Source organism: Lethenteron reissneri, chromosome 23 (assembly GCF_015708825.2).
Source record: "Lethenteron reissneri isolate LAM-NWPU_2019-01 chromosome 23, ASM1570882v1, whole genome shotgun sequence".
Taxonomy (NCBI): domain Eukaryota; kingdom Metazoa; phylum Chordata; class Hyperoartia; order Petromyzontiformes; family Petromyzontidae; genus Lethenteron; species Lethenteron reissneri.
Genome location: NC_083801.1, coordinates 13,247,810 through 13,265,727, shown reverse-complemented (window position 1 = coordinate 13,265,727; position 17,918 = coordinate 13,247,810). Strand labels below are relative to the sequence as shown.

Here is a 17,918-nt window from a genome sequence, read left to right as displayed (position 1 = left end):
TAGTAGATCACGACGTTTCGATCGCAACACAAGCAACCGTCATCAGGTGAGACCAACACAGCAGGGGAAATTATCCTTCCAATGTCGTTCTGCAACAAGGGGTGACTTTACATTGATGTCTGCTGGAGTTAGTAATAGATGTCGCTTCTTCTGGTGGACACATTTGGAGACAAAGGGAAAACTTTTACTGTTAGGAATCTCCTGCTTACACCAGCCCACAGGGGATTATTGTGTCCGTCCGTCCATCGTGCAGGGAGGGGATGGGTGGAGAGGGAGGGGCTGTGTGGGGAGGGGAGGGTGGGGAGGGGCTGGGTGGGGAGGAGCTGGGTGGGGAGGGTGGGGCTGGGTGGGGGGGGTATGGGTGGGGAGGGGCTGGTCACCCCGTGGTGCCCTTATAAAACTCAACGTTTAACCTACTCACGCCGGCTTGTGCCCGCCCTCACAGTCGGGCATATTTGCGGAATACACCATGCCGCCGTTGACCCTGGCCATTGACCGAGCAACCCAACGTTCCTACCAGCTCCCTCCGCAGGAATGTGTTTTGCATGTGATAGAGGCTTCTATGGACCGCCAGCGGGGCAACTGATGACCCCACCTGGCTCTACCCCAGCACGTCCCCGAGCCAGGTTAACACGACGGCTCAGTATCACTCTTGCAAGGGGGGCCTGGTCAACAGTGGTTAGGTGCAGGCAGTATGTGATTACTGCAGCAATGATTATCATCAGTAGCAGCAACAGCCATTAACTATTCACTGCTGGATGAAGGCCTCCATAAATGGTCACCATTTTAGTCTCACGATGCAACAATCCATGCATCACCTGCACACAACCTGATTTCGTCACTCCATCTCCACGGTGGACGTCTATTTCTATTGGCTGCAAATGTCATTATTCTCGACCTTCAATCATCATCCCCTGTAGTGATGAGACTTGCCTAAGCCCACTTGCTTTTCACAGCCAATATGATGTCTCTAACTTGTGTATGTTGTGTGTATGTTCTCGACTCCCTGTGCTACCTTGCGGTTAAACGACCACGCATTGTTATTACGATAGCGTGCGCACGCTTGCGTTCATTCTCTTCACCTCATTTCCCTGGTGGGTTGTTGCGGAATGCTTTGGTAGAGCGGTCGCTGTGGGGTCACGGTCGCCGCGGTGCCGGTGGAGGTTAAAGGGAGATTAAACCGGCCACGGAAGGTCAAAGGTTCACTTGGGCGAGCCCCCTCCCCCCACTGGGGGGTAATTAACGACCAGCGTGTTGACGCATCATCGGATCGAACGGCCCCGAGATCTGCAGTTGTGTGTGCAACACCGAGACCACGATGATCCACACCGTGAGGTATAGGTGTACGAGGGATGAGTTTTAGATTTTCAATTTTCGAATATCAAATATATTTGGGATTTGTTTGGCCCAATCTGATATTTTATAGAGTATTATAAGATTGAACTAATTTAATGTATTGTTTACACTGACATAGGTGATAATTAACTTTAAATATTTAACAAAGTCTCATCAGTAAAGCAATATTGTTCATATAAACATATCTATAGTCTATAGTATGTGCAAGTGAAATCGTGTTTTGTCAAATGTATGTCACGTGACATAGCTTTTTGTGGTAAAATCACATAAGTGGCGTCATGTTAGGTTTTTGGATCATGCGAACATTTCCTGTCGAGGTCCACATTTCACATTTTGCCTATTAAACTGAAAATTGGGAACGCATCGCTGAGGTGTGAAGCCTCGTCTACGTGAAGACTGTATGAGGACCAACGGGTAATTCTTACATACTGCTGGACAAGTGCAGTTAGTGAGCACTTAGAGTTGGCATGATACGTGAGATGTTGATTTGGCCAGCAACACACACGTCTAACCTTTGGATGCCCAGTGCTGATTAAAATCTCAACTGGATTCTTGTTTGAGACTGCGTCGAGCAGTGTTCAGGCAGGGTTTATATTCCGATTGCCAATTGTATGCATCGTGGCACAAAATTGAACATGCATCAACAAGGTCATCGTGAATTTCTCTAAAAACACATCCACTGCATGTGGGCATAACACAGATACCCCATGAGAGCCTCTAGGCTGCTGGGGCAAGTGCTGTTGGTGAGCACATGTGATGGGGTGGTGTGACCAGCACCACTCTCGCCCCTCTTTATATTCCCAGTGACAATGATTATACACCACACTCGATACCAGGTCCAGTTTAGATATTCGTCACTGATGTTGGCCATAAGCATTGCTGGGTTTGCACCACAGCGTGCTAACCACTACCCCATACATACACGTAACCACGCACACACTCTCTCGTGCGTGAAATACATAATTCATCATTAGCTTTGGCTACACAGTGCAGCTGCTTTCCCTGGTCAGGTCTTGCCCTTGTGAGCATCAATGGGCATATTTTTTGCGTTTGCTGCTACACATAAAATATTTACGATAACCACTGCGGCGCACGGCTCACGGCGCATGGCTCACGCTCAGCGAAAGTCCAATCAATGGCTCGCAGCTCCAATACGCAATCGAACCAATTTCATAACACCCCTCCCCGTCCCCACGGAGCCCAATTTGAAAGCGTCCCGTTTAGTATGCGCTCATTTATGCATCGGAGCGCATGTTGTAATTTACCAGCTAATAACACCGCCGCTGTCCTATTAAAGCCCCTCTTTCTTATTATTTCCTGGATAGAATCCAATATTGCCCCGTCCGTGTTGCGTTCCCAGAGGTAGTGTAACTATCGACTGTGCGGTGGACGAGAAAAATGTGGGTGCAAAATAATTAATAAAAGAGTGAGGTGAAATGCAGGTGGTATTTCACCACTGCTTGTTCCTTTTTTCCCCACGCCGTCTGTGGCTGTTTATGCGTAATTTGTCCCGAAGGCATCCGTGGGAAAAGCTTTAATTATTCTCCACCGTTAGTGGATGATGTCGTCCACGCACACAGGCTATGCATGTACTTCGTGCAGCAATTGAGCCCGCCACAGATAGTTAATTTGACCTTAACCTTGGACCTCACGACGATGAGCCCGGATATGAATGCAAATCCGTTGTCTCATCTTAAACGCACAAGGCAGTCCCATTTCAGCCTCGTACGGGATCATCAGCAGGACAAATGCCTCTCCCAAGAACCGGTGCTCAAAGATTTGTCCGTACAATATTTGTCTGGGGAGTAAAACCTGCCTGGTAAATGTTTGAGAAGAGACCTGATGGCTCTTTGGGACATTCTGTCTACAGGAAAGCCACCCATATAGATTCCTATCTGAAACCTGATTCCCACCACCATCCGGCACAGAAGAATTCCCTCATCAAAACACTACACCATAGGGCCCACTGCATTTCTGACCAACACCACCTAGCCAGTGAACTGGAACACGTATACCAGGCCCTCAAGATGAATGGATATTCGGACCGCATTATCCGCAAAGCTGTTTCTCCAACCATGGATAAACAACCCCCTGAGACGCCGATCAAAACCATCACGTTACCATACATAGCAGGCATTACCAAAAAGATTTCCAAAATCTTTAACAAACACATGATCCAGGTCAGATTCAGTACAGTACACAAAATCCGTGATCTAATACCATCTGTGAAGGATGTCATTCCTGACATGCAATATCCTGGAGTCTACAAACTAAGTTGCACCTGTAGTGATTGTTACATTGGGGAAACGAAACGTCATATCTCGGACTGTGTTCACGAGCACAAGGCAGATCTGAAACACAGCAGAATTAATTCCTCAGCCGTGGCTGACCATTGCTATAACGCTGTGGGCTCTCATGATATTGTTTTTTCCGAGACCAAGGTGCTCTGCAAACCGTCTGGCTACTATCAAAGGTTTGTTCATGAAGCCATCCAGATATATAAACATAGACATAACTTCAGCCGGGAAGATGGATACAGATTGAGCAATCATTGGAAGGATGTTATCAACCAGGTAAAGCCATAACTGCTTTTGGCCTCCCTTCATATCCGCATCTCCAGTTTCCTAACCCTCCAACTCCCAGCATTTTCTGCCGTGCTTGCGTCTTACTTGTAGCATCCACTCCCCCAATCCCACACCCCCACCCTCCCTGTCTCTCCTCCCTTGCTTCTCCCCCCCTTCTCTTGCCTATATGGCCTCTTGTTGCAGCAGCCCCTTTTGCCCACTTCAGCAATTGTTTCTTGCTGTGGTTGTCCCACCTGATGACGGACGCTTGTGTTGCGCCCGAAACGTCGTGATTTAATTTATTTTATAACTACGTGACTTTACCGAAAGAACCAAAGAGTATGGTAAATGCATGTTTATTATAATCCTTGCTCGCACAGCATTACCATAGCATTACTATATATTTGCTCTGCTCTTTACAAGAATACGATGCATGTTTTGATTTTAAAAAATACATGTTTATCTCCCGTTGACAATAATCCTGTTCTGTTTATCCGGTTGTGATGGGTCATATCTTTAATCCAGCACTGTCAAGGTAGGATTTGGTGGTTCGTATAAAGATTTGAGATACTCCAAAGCCGACTGGGATGGTGGGATGTGAGGTGACACAAGATTCTGCAGTAAAGAAAGTGGGTTCAGGATCCCGTCCGTGGGGACGTGCTATTGGGAGTGTTACCACCACGAACGCTTGGTTGGCTTGCTCTGGGTATTCCAGTTTAAAGCCGCTACACCCGTCCCTGTGTTTCTCCTAGTAACATAAAATGTCAACTCGCTTCATTCGGAAATATTTGATCATGAAATCCACACATTGCTCGTGTCGATTCGTCCCGAGACCCCGGTGTCCCAGGCTGTGCCACTCGCACTCTACGATGTGTTGGTGAGAAAAAACATTTTTAATAATGGTGAGGAGTGCTCCAGTGATGTTGCCTTCGCGCTCCTTCGTGTGATTTAGAAGTATTTTTCTCTCTACTTTATGACGCCTACGTGTGGTTGATACAGCTCGTAATCCCCCTGTGAGGTGGATAATACGAGTGGTTATTTTATTTTGCAAATGACCAGTGGTGGTCTTAAGAAAAGAGACATACCCCCACCATAGGAACGAGGAATTTCCAAACCGCCAGCTCGGGGCTTTAAAACGGAAGATGAGTGCCACCACACCACAGACCCAGCGCACGCACATGGCGCACACGCTCCCAGGCTTGCACTAGGACCTTTTTTTTGTGCAAAATATTGTTGCAGCCGCAAGTTGTTTTTCATCTCGGTATGGTTATATAAGAGCCAAATATGCACTCGTAGATGCACACATTCTCAATCATGTTCATCCCAGGAGGAGCGTGGATACAGGTGCTGTGAATTGCAATCGCTGCAGTACAGATAACTTCTGCTGCTGTTCACATTTATTTCGAGGCTTCGTTTCTCTTCCGCGTAAGATTACTGCAATTATTTCAGTCCGAGACCACTCGATACATAAAAGCACAAGACCAGCATGCCAAGGTAACACCACTCTTACACCCTGTAATGAATGTGCCCAATATGTGGTGCCAGCACAATACAAATAGCGCGCTGAGCTACCTTTTGCGAATTGCGTAAAGAACAATGCCTTTTTAGAATGTTTTTTTTCCTACCCTGCACATTTCCCCCAACTAGTTGTACTGGCACTGTAGTCCGAGAAAGTACTCGAGTGAGTCCAACTTTCTCCTCCGCAGTGCACCAGCGCTGCCAATGGCTGCCCTCTTTTTTTTGCCAGAGTGGCACTCGCAGACCTCACGGATGGACAGGACAAGGTTAAATAAATCCATCAAACACCATTTACGTTGCACGAGAGACGTGCAAACGCACACAGCGGCTCTGCGGACGCTTTTCTCTCGCGCACGTGCCGAAGTCGACTTCACGCAACTGACGTCTCGCCGGTTGCCGCACACACTTTATATTCCCGTCCGTGCCGTTACCGCACGTCGACATTAATTAAACGCGATCCTGTACTGACGACGCGTCGCTCAGATTACGCGGAAATTGCTCGTGCGTGGCGGGATTCACACATTGCAGCTCGCCGCCGGCTCAAGCCACCCTTCCACGGCCGTCCTTCGCCCCCCACCCCCCACCCCTACTAAGTCATAGGCCCATCATCATCATCACTTACCGCTGCACAACCACGCGGGGCACTCATTACTCCTCCACTGCACGAATAGTCATCTCCGTTTCCGTCGCGCATGATTAATTAACCGCCTTTGCACAGGACCAGCGCATGTCCCAGAGATGCTCGCTATTCCATGAATCAATACATCATCATCATCATCATCGGCTCGCCCGTATTTTTTCCGCCATTAGATGTAAAGAGCATTTGTCGCTGGCCGCTGAATGCGCGGGACGAGATATTGACTCGCCAGGAGCAGCCAAAATTCCAACCAAAGCAGCTGAGAAGCCACGAACCACACTGAACAAATAGGTCACAATCATCATTCAAAACTGACTTGTAAACTCGGACAGTCGCTGAAAATTCACGCGATCTTTTCACATCTTGGCAGCTACGCAAGCCTGAGCCAGGATAGCGCTGGAATGTATGACTACCATGTGTAACAACAGGCGTCATAGAGGCCTTTTGGGCTGTGTGGTGGGCAGTACGGAGCAGTGCAGCATAATCAACTGTTGTATTGCACTTCTATAGTTCCACATCTCTGCTCCTCGCCTTCATCGACCCACATTGATCGGCATGGTCAAGTATGGTCAAATAACCCCCACGACCCAGATAGGCATGGGGAGGCCCTCATCCAACAGTGGATTGACCAAGGGTTGTTCACGTACACACCTCTGAAGGTGTCATGGCCTGATAAATCAGCCAATCGTACATTATTTCGCTGTGAGGCCGAGTTTTTACTCGTGTTTTTATCGACTGCCACCAGTTCCTCAAAAATTGCGAATTCCATTTTACCTTCACGATAAATTACAGTATCCTTAAAACATGTCCCCCCCCCCCCCCCGCCCTTTGTGCTTTCATTACTTGATAATTATCAATGTGTCTCTTTGCTGCCTTGGCCCAGACTCTATCTTTGTTAATTATTCACACGTTAATTATGGAGAATGTTATTATCAACTCCCCGAGGCACGTTTATTAGGGCGGCGACGCGGCCCGGCTGCAAGCGCGTTCGCCGCCTGTTGCCGAGCTTCACGGTTCGAATCCGGTGGCCGCCCTGATTATCACTGCCAGTGTAATAACCATCATAATAATAATACGACACACCGTCGGCTTTACAGTGGACGTTGAAGGTCCTGCGATGCCGGCGTCATTATAAAAAAATATTTTTTTTATTACCCGAAAATTACTCAACTAACGCCTGGCAAAATGAAGCCGTCTTGATCTCTTCAGTCCTTATTTTGTTCAACGAAATAAACTAACCGATTTTTCATGCGTTCATGGCAGTGCAGCATTGTACACGGGTCAGCTATCCACAACAACAAACACGTTAAATAACGTGTCGTCACATACAAATATACTTAAGGCCATTGGATTATTGGCTTTCCAGACCAATATTATTTTTCATAATTTATTTAAGCAAGCCAGCGCTGGCCCAGTTTCGACCTTGACCTTCCGTGTCCCAGGCTTGTTAAACAAATTCTGCTGCGGTACTGGATGTTCAATAATTCACATCTTCAAATATGTAAAAAAAAACTATAAGATTCCCGTTTTTTTTATTCCGATTGTGTTACTGTCATTATGTCTCTTGATTCATATATTTCTGTTTGGATCTGTGTAGGAGCAGTGCATAACCAAGTATTTGAATTGCCCCAGAAGGTAATATCAGAGAACTACCATACTCCTTAAATCACTTATATGAGGCACATTATCCACACTCGGAGAACACATTTGAATTCCCTGCGCATATTCTTTTGTTACGAGTCAATCATGTCTATCTAACTGAAAACCTTAAGTGTCAAAGCCACGTTAAGTGAAAAACCAAATAGAATGTTAGAGGGTTTTATTCCGTCGTTTGTGAGCAAGCCGAGACAATTAACTCACAACGCCTGATAACTGGTTTGAATCACGCGTGGCTGTCCAGATTCAAACCCAGCATCTCAGCAGCGCTGGCTCAGTGCTGTGACCTCAGTCACCCATCCACATCTCAAATATTTGTTTTTATCCTCTGCCTTTTAAAGATCTGAATATAAAATTGTCCCAACTGTTTGCACACATTGATGTTGATTCTAGGAGGTTGACACAAATTCGTGGGCTAATCTCCGTCGTTCCACCAATGTGGGGCTGTTACCTCCGGGTATAAATCACATGTGGCAGCAGCGGAAAGCATTTGGAAACTCATGCTCGTGGCTTTGTTGTCCTTGTCAAGGGGGCTGTATTGATGCATGGTAATCACGTGTCCTCTCTGGTAAACATCGTTATGATGACATCAGACCTCGAGGGCAGCCCGATGCCAACGAGGTGCGATGTTTAGCTGCTGGTGTGAATCACTAATTGATTCCTCCAGAAGATACGCGCGGTGTTGTTGCTTCGCGCGTTCACATGTCAGGGACTTATTTTGGTTATTGTGTTAATTTATCATTTCCATGGGCCAGAGAGCAACACAAGCCCACCAGCGTGGCCTGGAACACGTGCAGGCATATGCACGCTCCATCGCGCGTACGCTATCTGTATTCGCCGAGGTGACGAACAGCAGAAGTACGAGACATTTATTTCACCTGGTAAAAGCTGCCTGGGTTGATAAAAAAAACGGTGCTCTGCGGGTTCCATGATTCCTCATTGAGACCCAACGCGCGGTCGTGTTTGTACCGCAGGGTTCTCACTCGCAGCGCCGTCTCCAGCCTCTACTCATCACTCCTGCATGCATGTACCACCATTTTGACTTTCATTTTGCCACGTGTGAAAGTTCATTGATATTCACGAAATATCATCAACACGCGGCTCGAGTATCTGTAGTTACGCACAGAGCAGTCATTAACCCTTTATCGTTTTAAAGTCGGAGCGTATCTCCGCTGGTAGTCGTGTATGTTAGAGTTCCTAAGCCAGTGTAGGAAATGTCACATTACCATGGCTAAGGTCAAGATATATAAGATTAAAACCGCTGCCACAAAGCAGAGCAATTTTTTAAATTGATGGTTGTCTGATTAGTTCACCAGTCAGTATTTTAAACTTGAGGTTGAGTCACGCGCTCGAACCACAGCGCCATTCTGCAGGCTACAAAATTTATTTCAAATTTTGGCCAGTGATAATTGACAATCGGGCAACGGCTGTGAATGACAATGCATCGATTCTCTTAACGCCCGATTCTGCAGCGCAAAAATTACCGGACGGAAGCAGGACTCAAACTGCAGCGCCGTGCGAATTTCGGTTTGCGGCCAATTCATCGACCTTTCCGCATTTCATCCGCCCGAGTGAACGGCGTATGTTGTGAAACGCATCGGTGGAAGATGGACCAGGAGGCTAAGGATGCGAAATATGAGAGTCCCTCGACTCATACGGCATCGTTCAATTAACCCCCCTTAGGAGGGAAGTACGCAACTCCTGGAGATAGCGAGCGAATGGGGCGATGGGAGAGGGGGGAGAGAGGTGAGGAGGGTGGGGGGAGCTTCAGTGAGCCACTGCACTCCTCCTTAAACCCAAATGAACGGCTCATGCAAGGTCGAATTCAGTGCACAGTTTGTTTGCTTACACAAATGCCGATTGATGACTGGTCTGCAAAGTCAATCGGCTCACGGATCCAATTGTGTTTGTTATTTACATGGATACACAGAATGGAGATCTACTTATCTATGGTCTCTCGCGGAAGTCGATTTGTCATCCTTCGCATTTCCCTTCCTCTCCCCCAACATCAGCCATCAAATATCCATTAGCACGGGGAGGTGGGTGGTGGTGGGGGGGGGGCGGTCTCCATAACCCCAGATCGGCACGGATGCCGATGCCACCACCACGTTCTGTTTGCAATGAGTGCACCCACCGGATGCACACGCTTTCTCAAGTAGGATTTCCAGTCATAAAAGACGGAGATCCCTCCATACTGCTATACAGAATACTTCATAAAATGCTCTTAGCGAGGACCTATTAATGCTGGAACACGTGGCATACGAAGGCGTAGTGTGGGGGGGGGGGCTATAGCAACGATAGCCCCAGCCAAGCTGAACCCGATAACGCAAGCGGTGCCGAGTACCCGTGGTCGCGGCGGAGGCGGGAGCCGTCGAGAGCCTCCATGAATCTTTAAAAATGGGGCCCAGCGTCTCTGACCGATGGGGCCAAATCGTAAGCGCTGCGCTCAGCAAATCTCGCCGTGCCGATTGGGTTCACAGTGGCGGGAGACTGTTGCTTTCCTTCGCGGTTGCTTGAACGGCAGCTCCCGGGAAAAAACAAACCTTCTCACTCCCATCTGAATGAGACCTGCAGCACCGACAACATGAATCTCACGCAGCTTCAACAGAGCGAACCGGTTGCAAGCGGCACGAGGGGTTTCGGGTTAAATAAGTTTCCAATTTCTACGTGAAATGGAAGAGAAATGACTGTAAATGTTTATATTAAATAGGCAAACATCCCCCCTCCCCTATAACCTGCACAGGCAGCAAGTGCTGTTAGAGCTCACCATCGAAGGCCAACGCGGTGGCACGAGAGGACAGGTGGCCAGCATCACGCTCGGCCCACCTTTGTCTCCCAGTGCTGATGTTTTACACAAAGCACCAGGGATTAATTTAAGGCTGAGTCGATCTAGGGGAGGCACAAAAATCAGGTTCAGATATTCGTCACTGATTTTGGCTGTGAGTGGCGATCAAACTCTGATCACCGGGTTTGTGAAGGCAGTGTGCTAACCACTATTGCTCCCTCAGTGTTTTATATACATACACACTTCGGCACCATTTATGCTTAAACTGTGTGGGTTTAATTGCTATGGATAAATGAGAGCGTCGTGTTGCAGCGATTGCGACTTACGCGAGTTCGATTCCCGGCCATGGATAACATCAGTGACGAGCGATATCTGAACCGTTCCTGGGTACATCCCATGCTGACTCGCGTGGTGAAGTACGGTCAAATAACCTCCACCATCGACACGGCACGAAGAGGCCTTTCATCTGGCAGCAGATTAACAAAGTGGACTCTTTTCCTGGCAGCTATTTCAGCCGCATCATCTCTACATAACAAAGAGGCTCAGTCCCTTTTACACGAACCTTTACATCATCCGCACGTAGTTTACACAACAAAGGCTCATTCCTAACAGCGTGCTTCAGCCGCACCGAACCTCACAAAAATACTATTCAGGGCCTACCTTGGCTCCTCCCACCCTCAACCAGTATATATACAAATACTGTCTTCTTGGAATTTCTCTCACTTGATACAGCTATCGTGCTGTGACAGTTCCACCTGAAGACGGAGGCTTGTGTTGCCTCCGAAACGTCGTGATTTTTATTTTATTTTTATTTTACTTTTATTAATTTACATTTTTTACCTACGTGGCTTTACCGAAAAAACCCAAGAATATGGATATTTTTTTGTTATTTTAAATGCTGAAACTCATCCATGTACACACGTTTCTCCACCTTCCCCCCAACCCCCAAGGCCTCCTGGTCCACGAAGGCCCTGCCGTGTACCGCATCCTCAAGCGGTGGCGCGCCGTGAACCAGCGCTGGCGCGTGCTCAACTACCAGAAGAACGTGGACAAGCTGGGCAAGACGGGCCCGGGCCGGGCCTCGGCTGGCTCCTCCGTGCTCTCGCCGCTGCGCTTCCACTTCGGCGTGCTCTTCCTGCACCTGCTCGATCGGTTCGGATCGGGTCAGGAGGGCGCTGAGGCGAGCGGCGTCACCCCAGAGCTCGTCATGAGGGTCACGACTGTTTGAGGCGCGCAATGCCGGGCGCACGGAGCTGGGTGGCGGTGCGCCACGAATCGTGGCTGCAGGAGGACGAGACTTGCAGCGGCCAACGGAGGAGTTATTGGGAGAGAAAAAAAACTTGCGGACAGATCAACGCGGATTTTTATGAAAGTACTATTGCGATTGTTATTATTGCCATCGGAATTTTATAGGCGAGGTGGCGGACGGGCGTGCGAGTGCCGCTGGGTGGTCGAGGGTGGGGGGGGGTCATCAAAAGGACGATGAAAATTGAAAATGCGCGACCCCTTGGGCCCAGATCTCCATGTGGCCGCGCTGTCAACAAGGCACCTTACACCTCAATCCTACGCTGGAACTCCAGGAGCGAGACCGGAGCCGCTTTGGGCTCGCTCCGCCGACCACGAGAAGGTGATTGGCTTTGACGATCGCGCACGCTTGTGGTGTCCCCAGCGGACGATTGGAGGCGACTTGAATTTTAATGTCCCGAACGCGTGCAATGGCACTTTTAAAAGCTCTCCGAATCATCCTAGCAGCAGCACCCGACGGCAGCCTCTTGTGATGTCGCGTACGACTTTACAGAGGGGGGTGGCAAGGGGCGGGGGGGAGGCGGTTGGTGAGACAAACAGCAGCGTGCATCGCAGGTTGTGCACCGGCACTTTTCAAGTTTATATTAAATCGTGCAAGTCACGGAGAAAAGCACGCACACGCATACCACAGAATATTTCATTTGCCCTTTGTTTTGTATTCTTCCACGCTACTGAATAACCAAATATTACAAACAGTATGCAACGTGTGTGTACACACACCGCACGTGCGTCTGACTAAGACATTCAGATGCGCAATGCTTTACTTATTTATGTTGTTGTAAAACGTTTTAAGAATTTAGAATTTTGCAACGGTTTGGTTACTACCGACTATCATTTATTGCACAGTTGTTGAATTTCACAGACGAGAGAAAAACCCCCATGGCCGATGAGTCCGTCTCTTGTGCAGACAATGCTTTACCGTCGATGGTTTTGTGCAAGTCCACGCGCTAGGCAGTGGTTCTATCGGGAGGGATTACGCTCATGCACCCACACGCTGTGCTGGCAGACACCGCTCTTGCTCGGGGCGGAGGCGGATGTGTGCGAAATCCATCTGTGCTTCTACACAATCCCTGGCTTTTCCTGAGTGCGGGGGAAGGGGGACACGGAGGATGGGGTTTGCGTGGCTAAAATCTGTACGACGCGGGAAATAGGAAGGGAGGGGGATAGGAAAGGAAACACCCTGGATGGTATGAGCCAGGGATTTGCGGGTTTAGGAATGGAGGGTATGGTGAACGGTTACAAATGGGTGCCGTATAGTGCGACACTGCGGCAGCCCAACCCCAAACTCATTTCTAACCCCAACCCCGGACCCCGAAACCAACCACAACACCTGTGAAACACCATCCATTCCTCTCTCATGCCCGCTTGTGTCGTATTCATTTACACGTCAACTACCCACGCCCCAAAACAAATTCTAATAGTTTAATTTTTCACTCCGCTATAATAGCGCCCAATTGGGTACACAAACAAAATCCAAAACCATCCCGACCCAGTGTCACTCAGCCGTGGTCAGTAGCAGCAAAGTGTGATGCGGCATTAACAAATCCGTGCATCGTGCCATCTCCAATGAATACACGTGGGTGAGAGAAAGGCTAAACTGTCCCAGCTGTAGTCACGTGCCACACCGCTGCCTTACAGGCCACTGCATTGACACTGATGCACCAGCACTATTTCAGTCCACGACTGTATGAAGGCCCCCCCCCCCCACGTCTTGGTGGGTTGTGGGGTTTATTCGACCATACTTCACCACGCTGGTCGGTGCAGGCGGGTGAAGGCGGCGGGGGACCATTTACGTGGGAGCTAAGAAGTACGATACATTGTGTGTGTTTGTTTTATTGCCACTCTCCTCATGGTGACATTGCTGCCCGGTCGCAGCCGAGAGCACCTGTGTTCTGCTTGGTGGTCGCTCATCGCAAGCACTTGTCAGGGGCTCAACCCTTGCTTAGCTTTTGGGCGTGTTATCAAATCGGGCAATTTGGGCAAAGGGGGTGGATCGTGTGCTTATGCATTTTGCCCCCCCCCCCCGCCCGTTATGACGATATAGAAATTGCTTCATATTATATTATTTATCGAATTCCCAGCATCAGCAGCTACGGCGGAGCAATGAATGTGAACGCCTGGAGACATCCCATGTTTTATTCATCGGCCGAATGCGAATCACCGAGAAACACTCGCCTGAGATGAGTGAACACGCGGACAACCACAACTTCACATTCTCCATATTTTTTTTTATTTCAAGTCATTCCTCCGTCTCGCCGAAAAAGATACCCCCCCCCTTACCTTCCACCCCATGAATGAATTGTATTAGTGTGATTGGCATGGCAGTCAGAACAATGTATATATGTATACAGCGTACGCTTATGACCAAGTGTACCCTGAATGTGCCTGATATCGTCTGATCACGGAAGCTAAGCAGGCTGGATTTGGTTATTGGCAGTTGGATGGGTGACCACCAGGGTGTGCGAGGTGTTATCGTTGGGATGCGAGGTGGCCAGGGAATGGCAGTGCCGAGTATTGCCCCAGTATTTGCGTGGCACGGTTTCTAAAAAAAGGGTACTCAATTTTTTTGGGGTAATTGGCCAAACATCGCATTTATAGATTTGAGACACAGCGAGGCTTTTTTGGATAGACAATTGGCTTTGGCATCGTGCAGTGAAGCCTCGCCGAGTCTTACAACGTCTCAGAAGGGTTCCACTCTGGATATCTGGCCAATGTATTATCGAAGGAGCGTTTAAGTGGATAACGCTCGCAATGTGTGCGCGGACTCTTACAGTGGACGTTGCTTCTTGCAGTTTGCACTCTGTCGTGAGTCTCTATCGCTGCCCATCGATTTCTGCCGACGTATCCTGCCCAAGTCCACATTTCTTAACGGACACGGGACTCATTTGAACTTGCCATTTGTTTTCTCATCCATGCATTCCTCTTCCCGTCTCTCAGTAGCAAACCCAAGTCGTGCACCTCTTCCATGCGCCGTTCGTGTTTAAGTCACGCCGCCAATGCCTGCGATCCAGTCATGTTCGCGCGGCTGGAATGGATTGGTCCCCCTCCCCCCCGCCCGTCCCACCTTACCTAGGCCGTCAGCGATAAACGAGCGGGGGTGGGAACATGCCGCTCTGCATGCCAATTACTGCCAAGTGTTCACCCGGGGGATGCTGCCATGGAGAAATGGATACACCACAGTTACGTCGATCGGCAGGTGGCTCGCGATAGGGTGAAGAGTCGCGGGTGAGATACAGCGTGAGTGAGACACTCCGGGGGCTGTACTTGTTCTATTTTTCCAGGAGAGCGTCGTTGGAGTCTGTAGATGATTCTATTGGTAGTCGGGCACGGCGTGAGTGGCCAGCACCACGCTACGCTGCCTTAGTCTCCCTCGTGGCGATGTTTACACACCGTTACAGATACTCATTTGAGGCTGTGTCGACCTAGGGGAAGCCCAGGACCGGTTTAGATAATGGGCACTGGTTCAGAACACACACACACACGCGAGGGAATAACAACACAGAAGGCATACTTCACAGACTCAGCAAATTAAAGCCGTGGGACTCATCCATCGCCGCGTACTGGCATCTCTCGACCACCGCAGCCTCATCACGCCTCCTCCGACATCCAAACACCCGCGCTCGAGTTCTTACGTAATTCATCACCCGCCCCCGCCTAAGCAACACACGATGTACGGTCGGACGCGTCGTGGGTTTCCCGCAGCGCACACGTGGAGGAGAGGGAGCAGTGGTGGGGTACGGTCACACGCTGTGCGCGGTTTGAGTACAGAGCTCCCAATATTCTGATGTCTGTCTGCAGGCAGTTTGTCATTCGGTACACGTATTAAGTCCTTTTGTAAATTCCACTGCTGATTGATGGTCTCCCCACGCTGTTCGAGCATACCCTGGTCAGTGCGATGTTGGTCAAGGCGGGGACCAGAAGTACGGTTCAGAAAAAGAATTACGCTTCAATATCTATCACTGACCACCACGTGGCCCTGCAGCAGCCTATAACACCTGGTTACGCATGGTAGTCGCCCAGCCAATGCTCGGTTACCAACGATATCCAGGCTCAATTTAACTTCGCTTCCGATATCTGACGAGATCGGACGGATTCCTGGGGATTTTATAACAAAGGCTCTCTCACAGTGCCATTAATTAATGAATAGGGGCGCGTGAAATGGTCATTATCACGTGTAAATGGAGAACGATTCTAAACGCGCGTGTGTGGATATGGGCGTTATCTGGACATTGGCGCTCAGAGCTGCCCGGATCGGGAATGGTGTTCTCTAAGCGGTTTCACACTAACCGGATAACACAAAACCATTGCAGGCATATTGAACAAGCCGATGAAAACCTAATAACATTTCACACACACAACACTGGCAAATTTAGTCCAATTGCTATCGTTCATGTGCATCGTACCATTTTTCTATTCCGTACCACGGAGAATTTCGTCAGAGCCAGAGTTGCCTGAAGTAAATGCGTAGCCGGTGAAAATTGCGCTAAAATTGCCCCAGTGTATCACGGGTTGAAATACTATTAAAGGCCAAATTGGCAATTGTGTTAAAATTTGTTTTTTATCGTATTTTTGTGTCCTGTTGGGTAATTCCGTTTGTGTTGACCTATATAAGTAGTTGTTTTAAATTACATTCCCAGCCCTTTTGTTAACCCACTGTTGAACGAAACCCTCTCCACGCGGTGTCAATTATGGAGGTTGTTTGACCATAACACTTCACCGCGCTCTCCTTGTGAAGGCGGCGGGTGGAAGGTTGGTGGGGGATCGAACTCAGGTATTTGGGTTCAAAGCGGAGTGCGCTAACCATTGCGCCGTCACTCTGCCCCATCGTAATTCTGCACTGTAAAACCCTGTTGTCAATATACTGTTGTATGTACGTATGTAGAACTTCTTTAGCACCGCAGGTAGCCAACCATGCATAGCAGGTGGTGGTGGTGATGGTTATTTGACCATACTTCAGTACACTGGTCAGTGCGGGCTGGTGAAGCCATGGCAAGTCATGCATAGCACATCGCTGCCGTGTATGTGCAATCGGTAAACCCTGAGTGATGAGAGATTCATGCTCGTGGTGAGTTGTAGCACAAGGACCCTTCTGATTACGTTCGGTAAAAAAAAATTCCATGCGAATGAATCTCGCCTCTCCGCACGGATCTGCACAAGAGACAATGTCGTAATACAGCGATTCCAATCGTCACCAAATGCAAATACTATGCCAACGTTCCTTCCCCAAGCGAGTTAATTGATGACTTATTTACAATCGCTGTTATCGAATTGCCATTTCAGAGATTTGCGAGTGCTAATTATGTAAGTTCTTTAATAATTCTATACATGTAAGACCCATGTGCTTTAATTATAAAAACTATCTTTTCAAAAGTTTGCGCGATCGATCTTCTCTGTGTGGTGATGTTGGGATGTGTGATCGTCAAATCTACTCAACGCGGGCCAAACGAGACGGGACCGGCCCCACCCTCCTCCTCGCTCGCCGCGGGACCCAACCTTAATTAATCAATTACCATATAAGGCAGACGAAAATAATCTAGTGCGCGCGCCGGATATCATCTGCATATATATTGGAGAGACAGTGATGGATGAGGGCTTTGTCTGTGAAGCCTCCGTGGGCGGGGGTAGTTGGGGGGGGTGGAGGTGAGGGTGACAGTGTGGGGAGAGAGGCTGGCCCAGGCTTTACAATATTGACGAAAATGCTAAATCCCATTGGTCCATTGAAAATAATGATATTTGATAATCCTTTATCAATCCAGTTCCGGGTGAAAATCTCCCCCGTGCCTTGTCAGTCATAGGGGTTGATGGAACATACTGAACGCTGGTCGGCGTAGGTTGGTAAAGGGGGAGGTTCAAACCTAAGACCCTATCAGAGATCGGTGGCGAGCGAAACGAATTCAGGGAGCCGGGTTCGTAGCGCAGAGACAAACACACTGCGCCACCGCTCCACTGCTGCATCAACTGATTGTCGTTAAATTTCGATTTAAAGCTTTCGTAACTGCAGGGATTCATCCTCTTGGTTCTTTCGGTCAAGTCACGTAGAAGGGAAATAATAAAATAATAAAAATATTATTTTTTATTATGTTTTTTTTATTTTAGA

At 48.6% G+C, this 17,918-nt stretch overlaps 1 protein-coding gene across 2 annotated transcripts in view; it reads left to right on the top strand.

Annotated features, from left to right (window-relative positions):
• Positions 1–17,157, top strand: part of LOC133346014 (E3 ubiquitin-protein ligase MARCHF9-like) — a 32,674-nt gene extending 15,517 nt beyond the window's left edge. For both annotated transcript variants that reach the window (XM_061557262.1, XM_061557261.1), the window contains exon 4: positions 11,467–17,157. In XM_061557262.1, coding sequence (XP_061413246.1) covers positions 11,467–11,744 — 278 coding nt within the window. In that variant the 3' untranslated portion in view covers positions 11,745–17,157. The remainder of the gene's footprint in view (positions 1–11,466) is intronic.
• Positions 17,158–17,918: the final 761 nt, after the last annotated feature.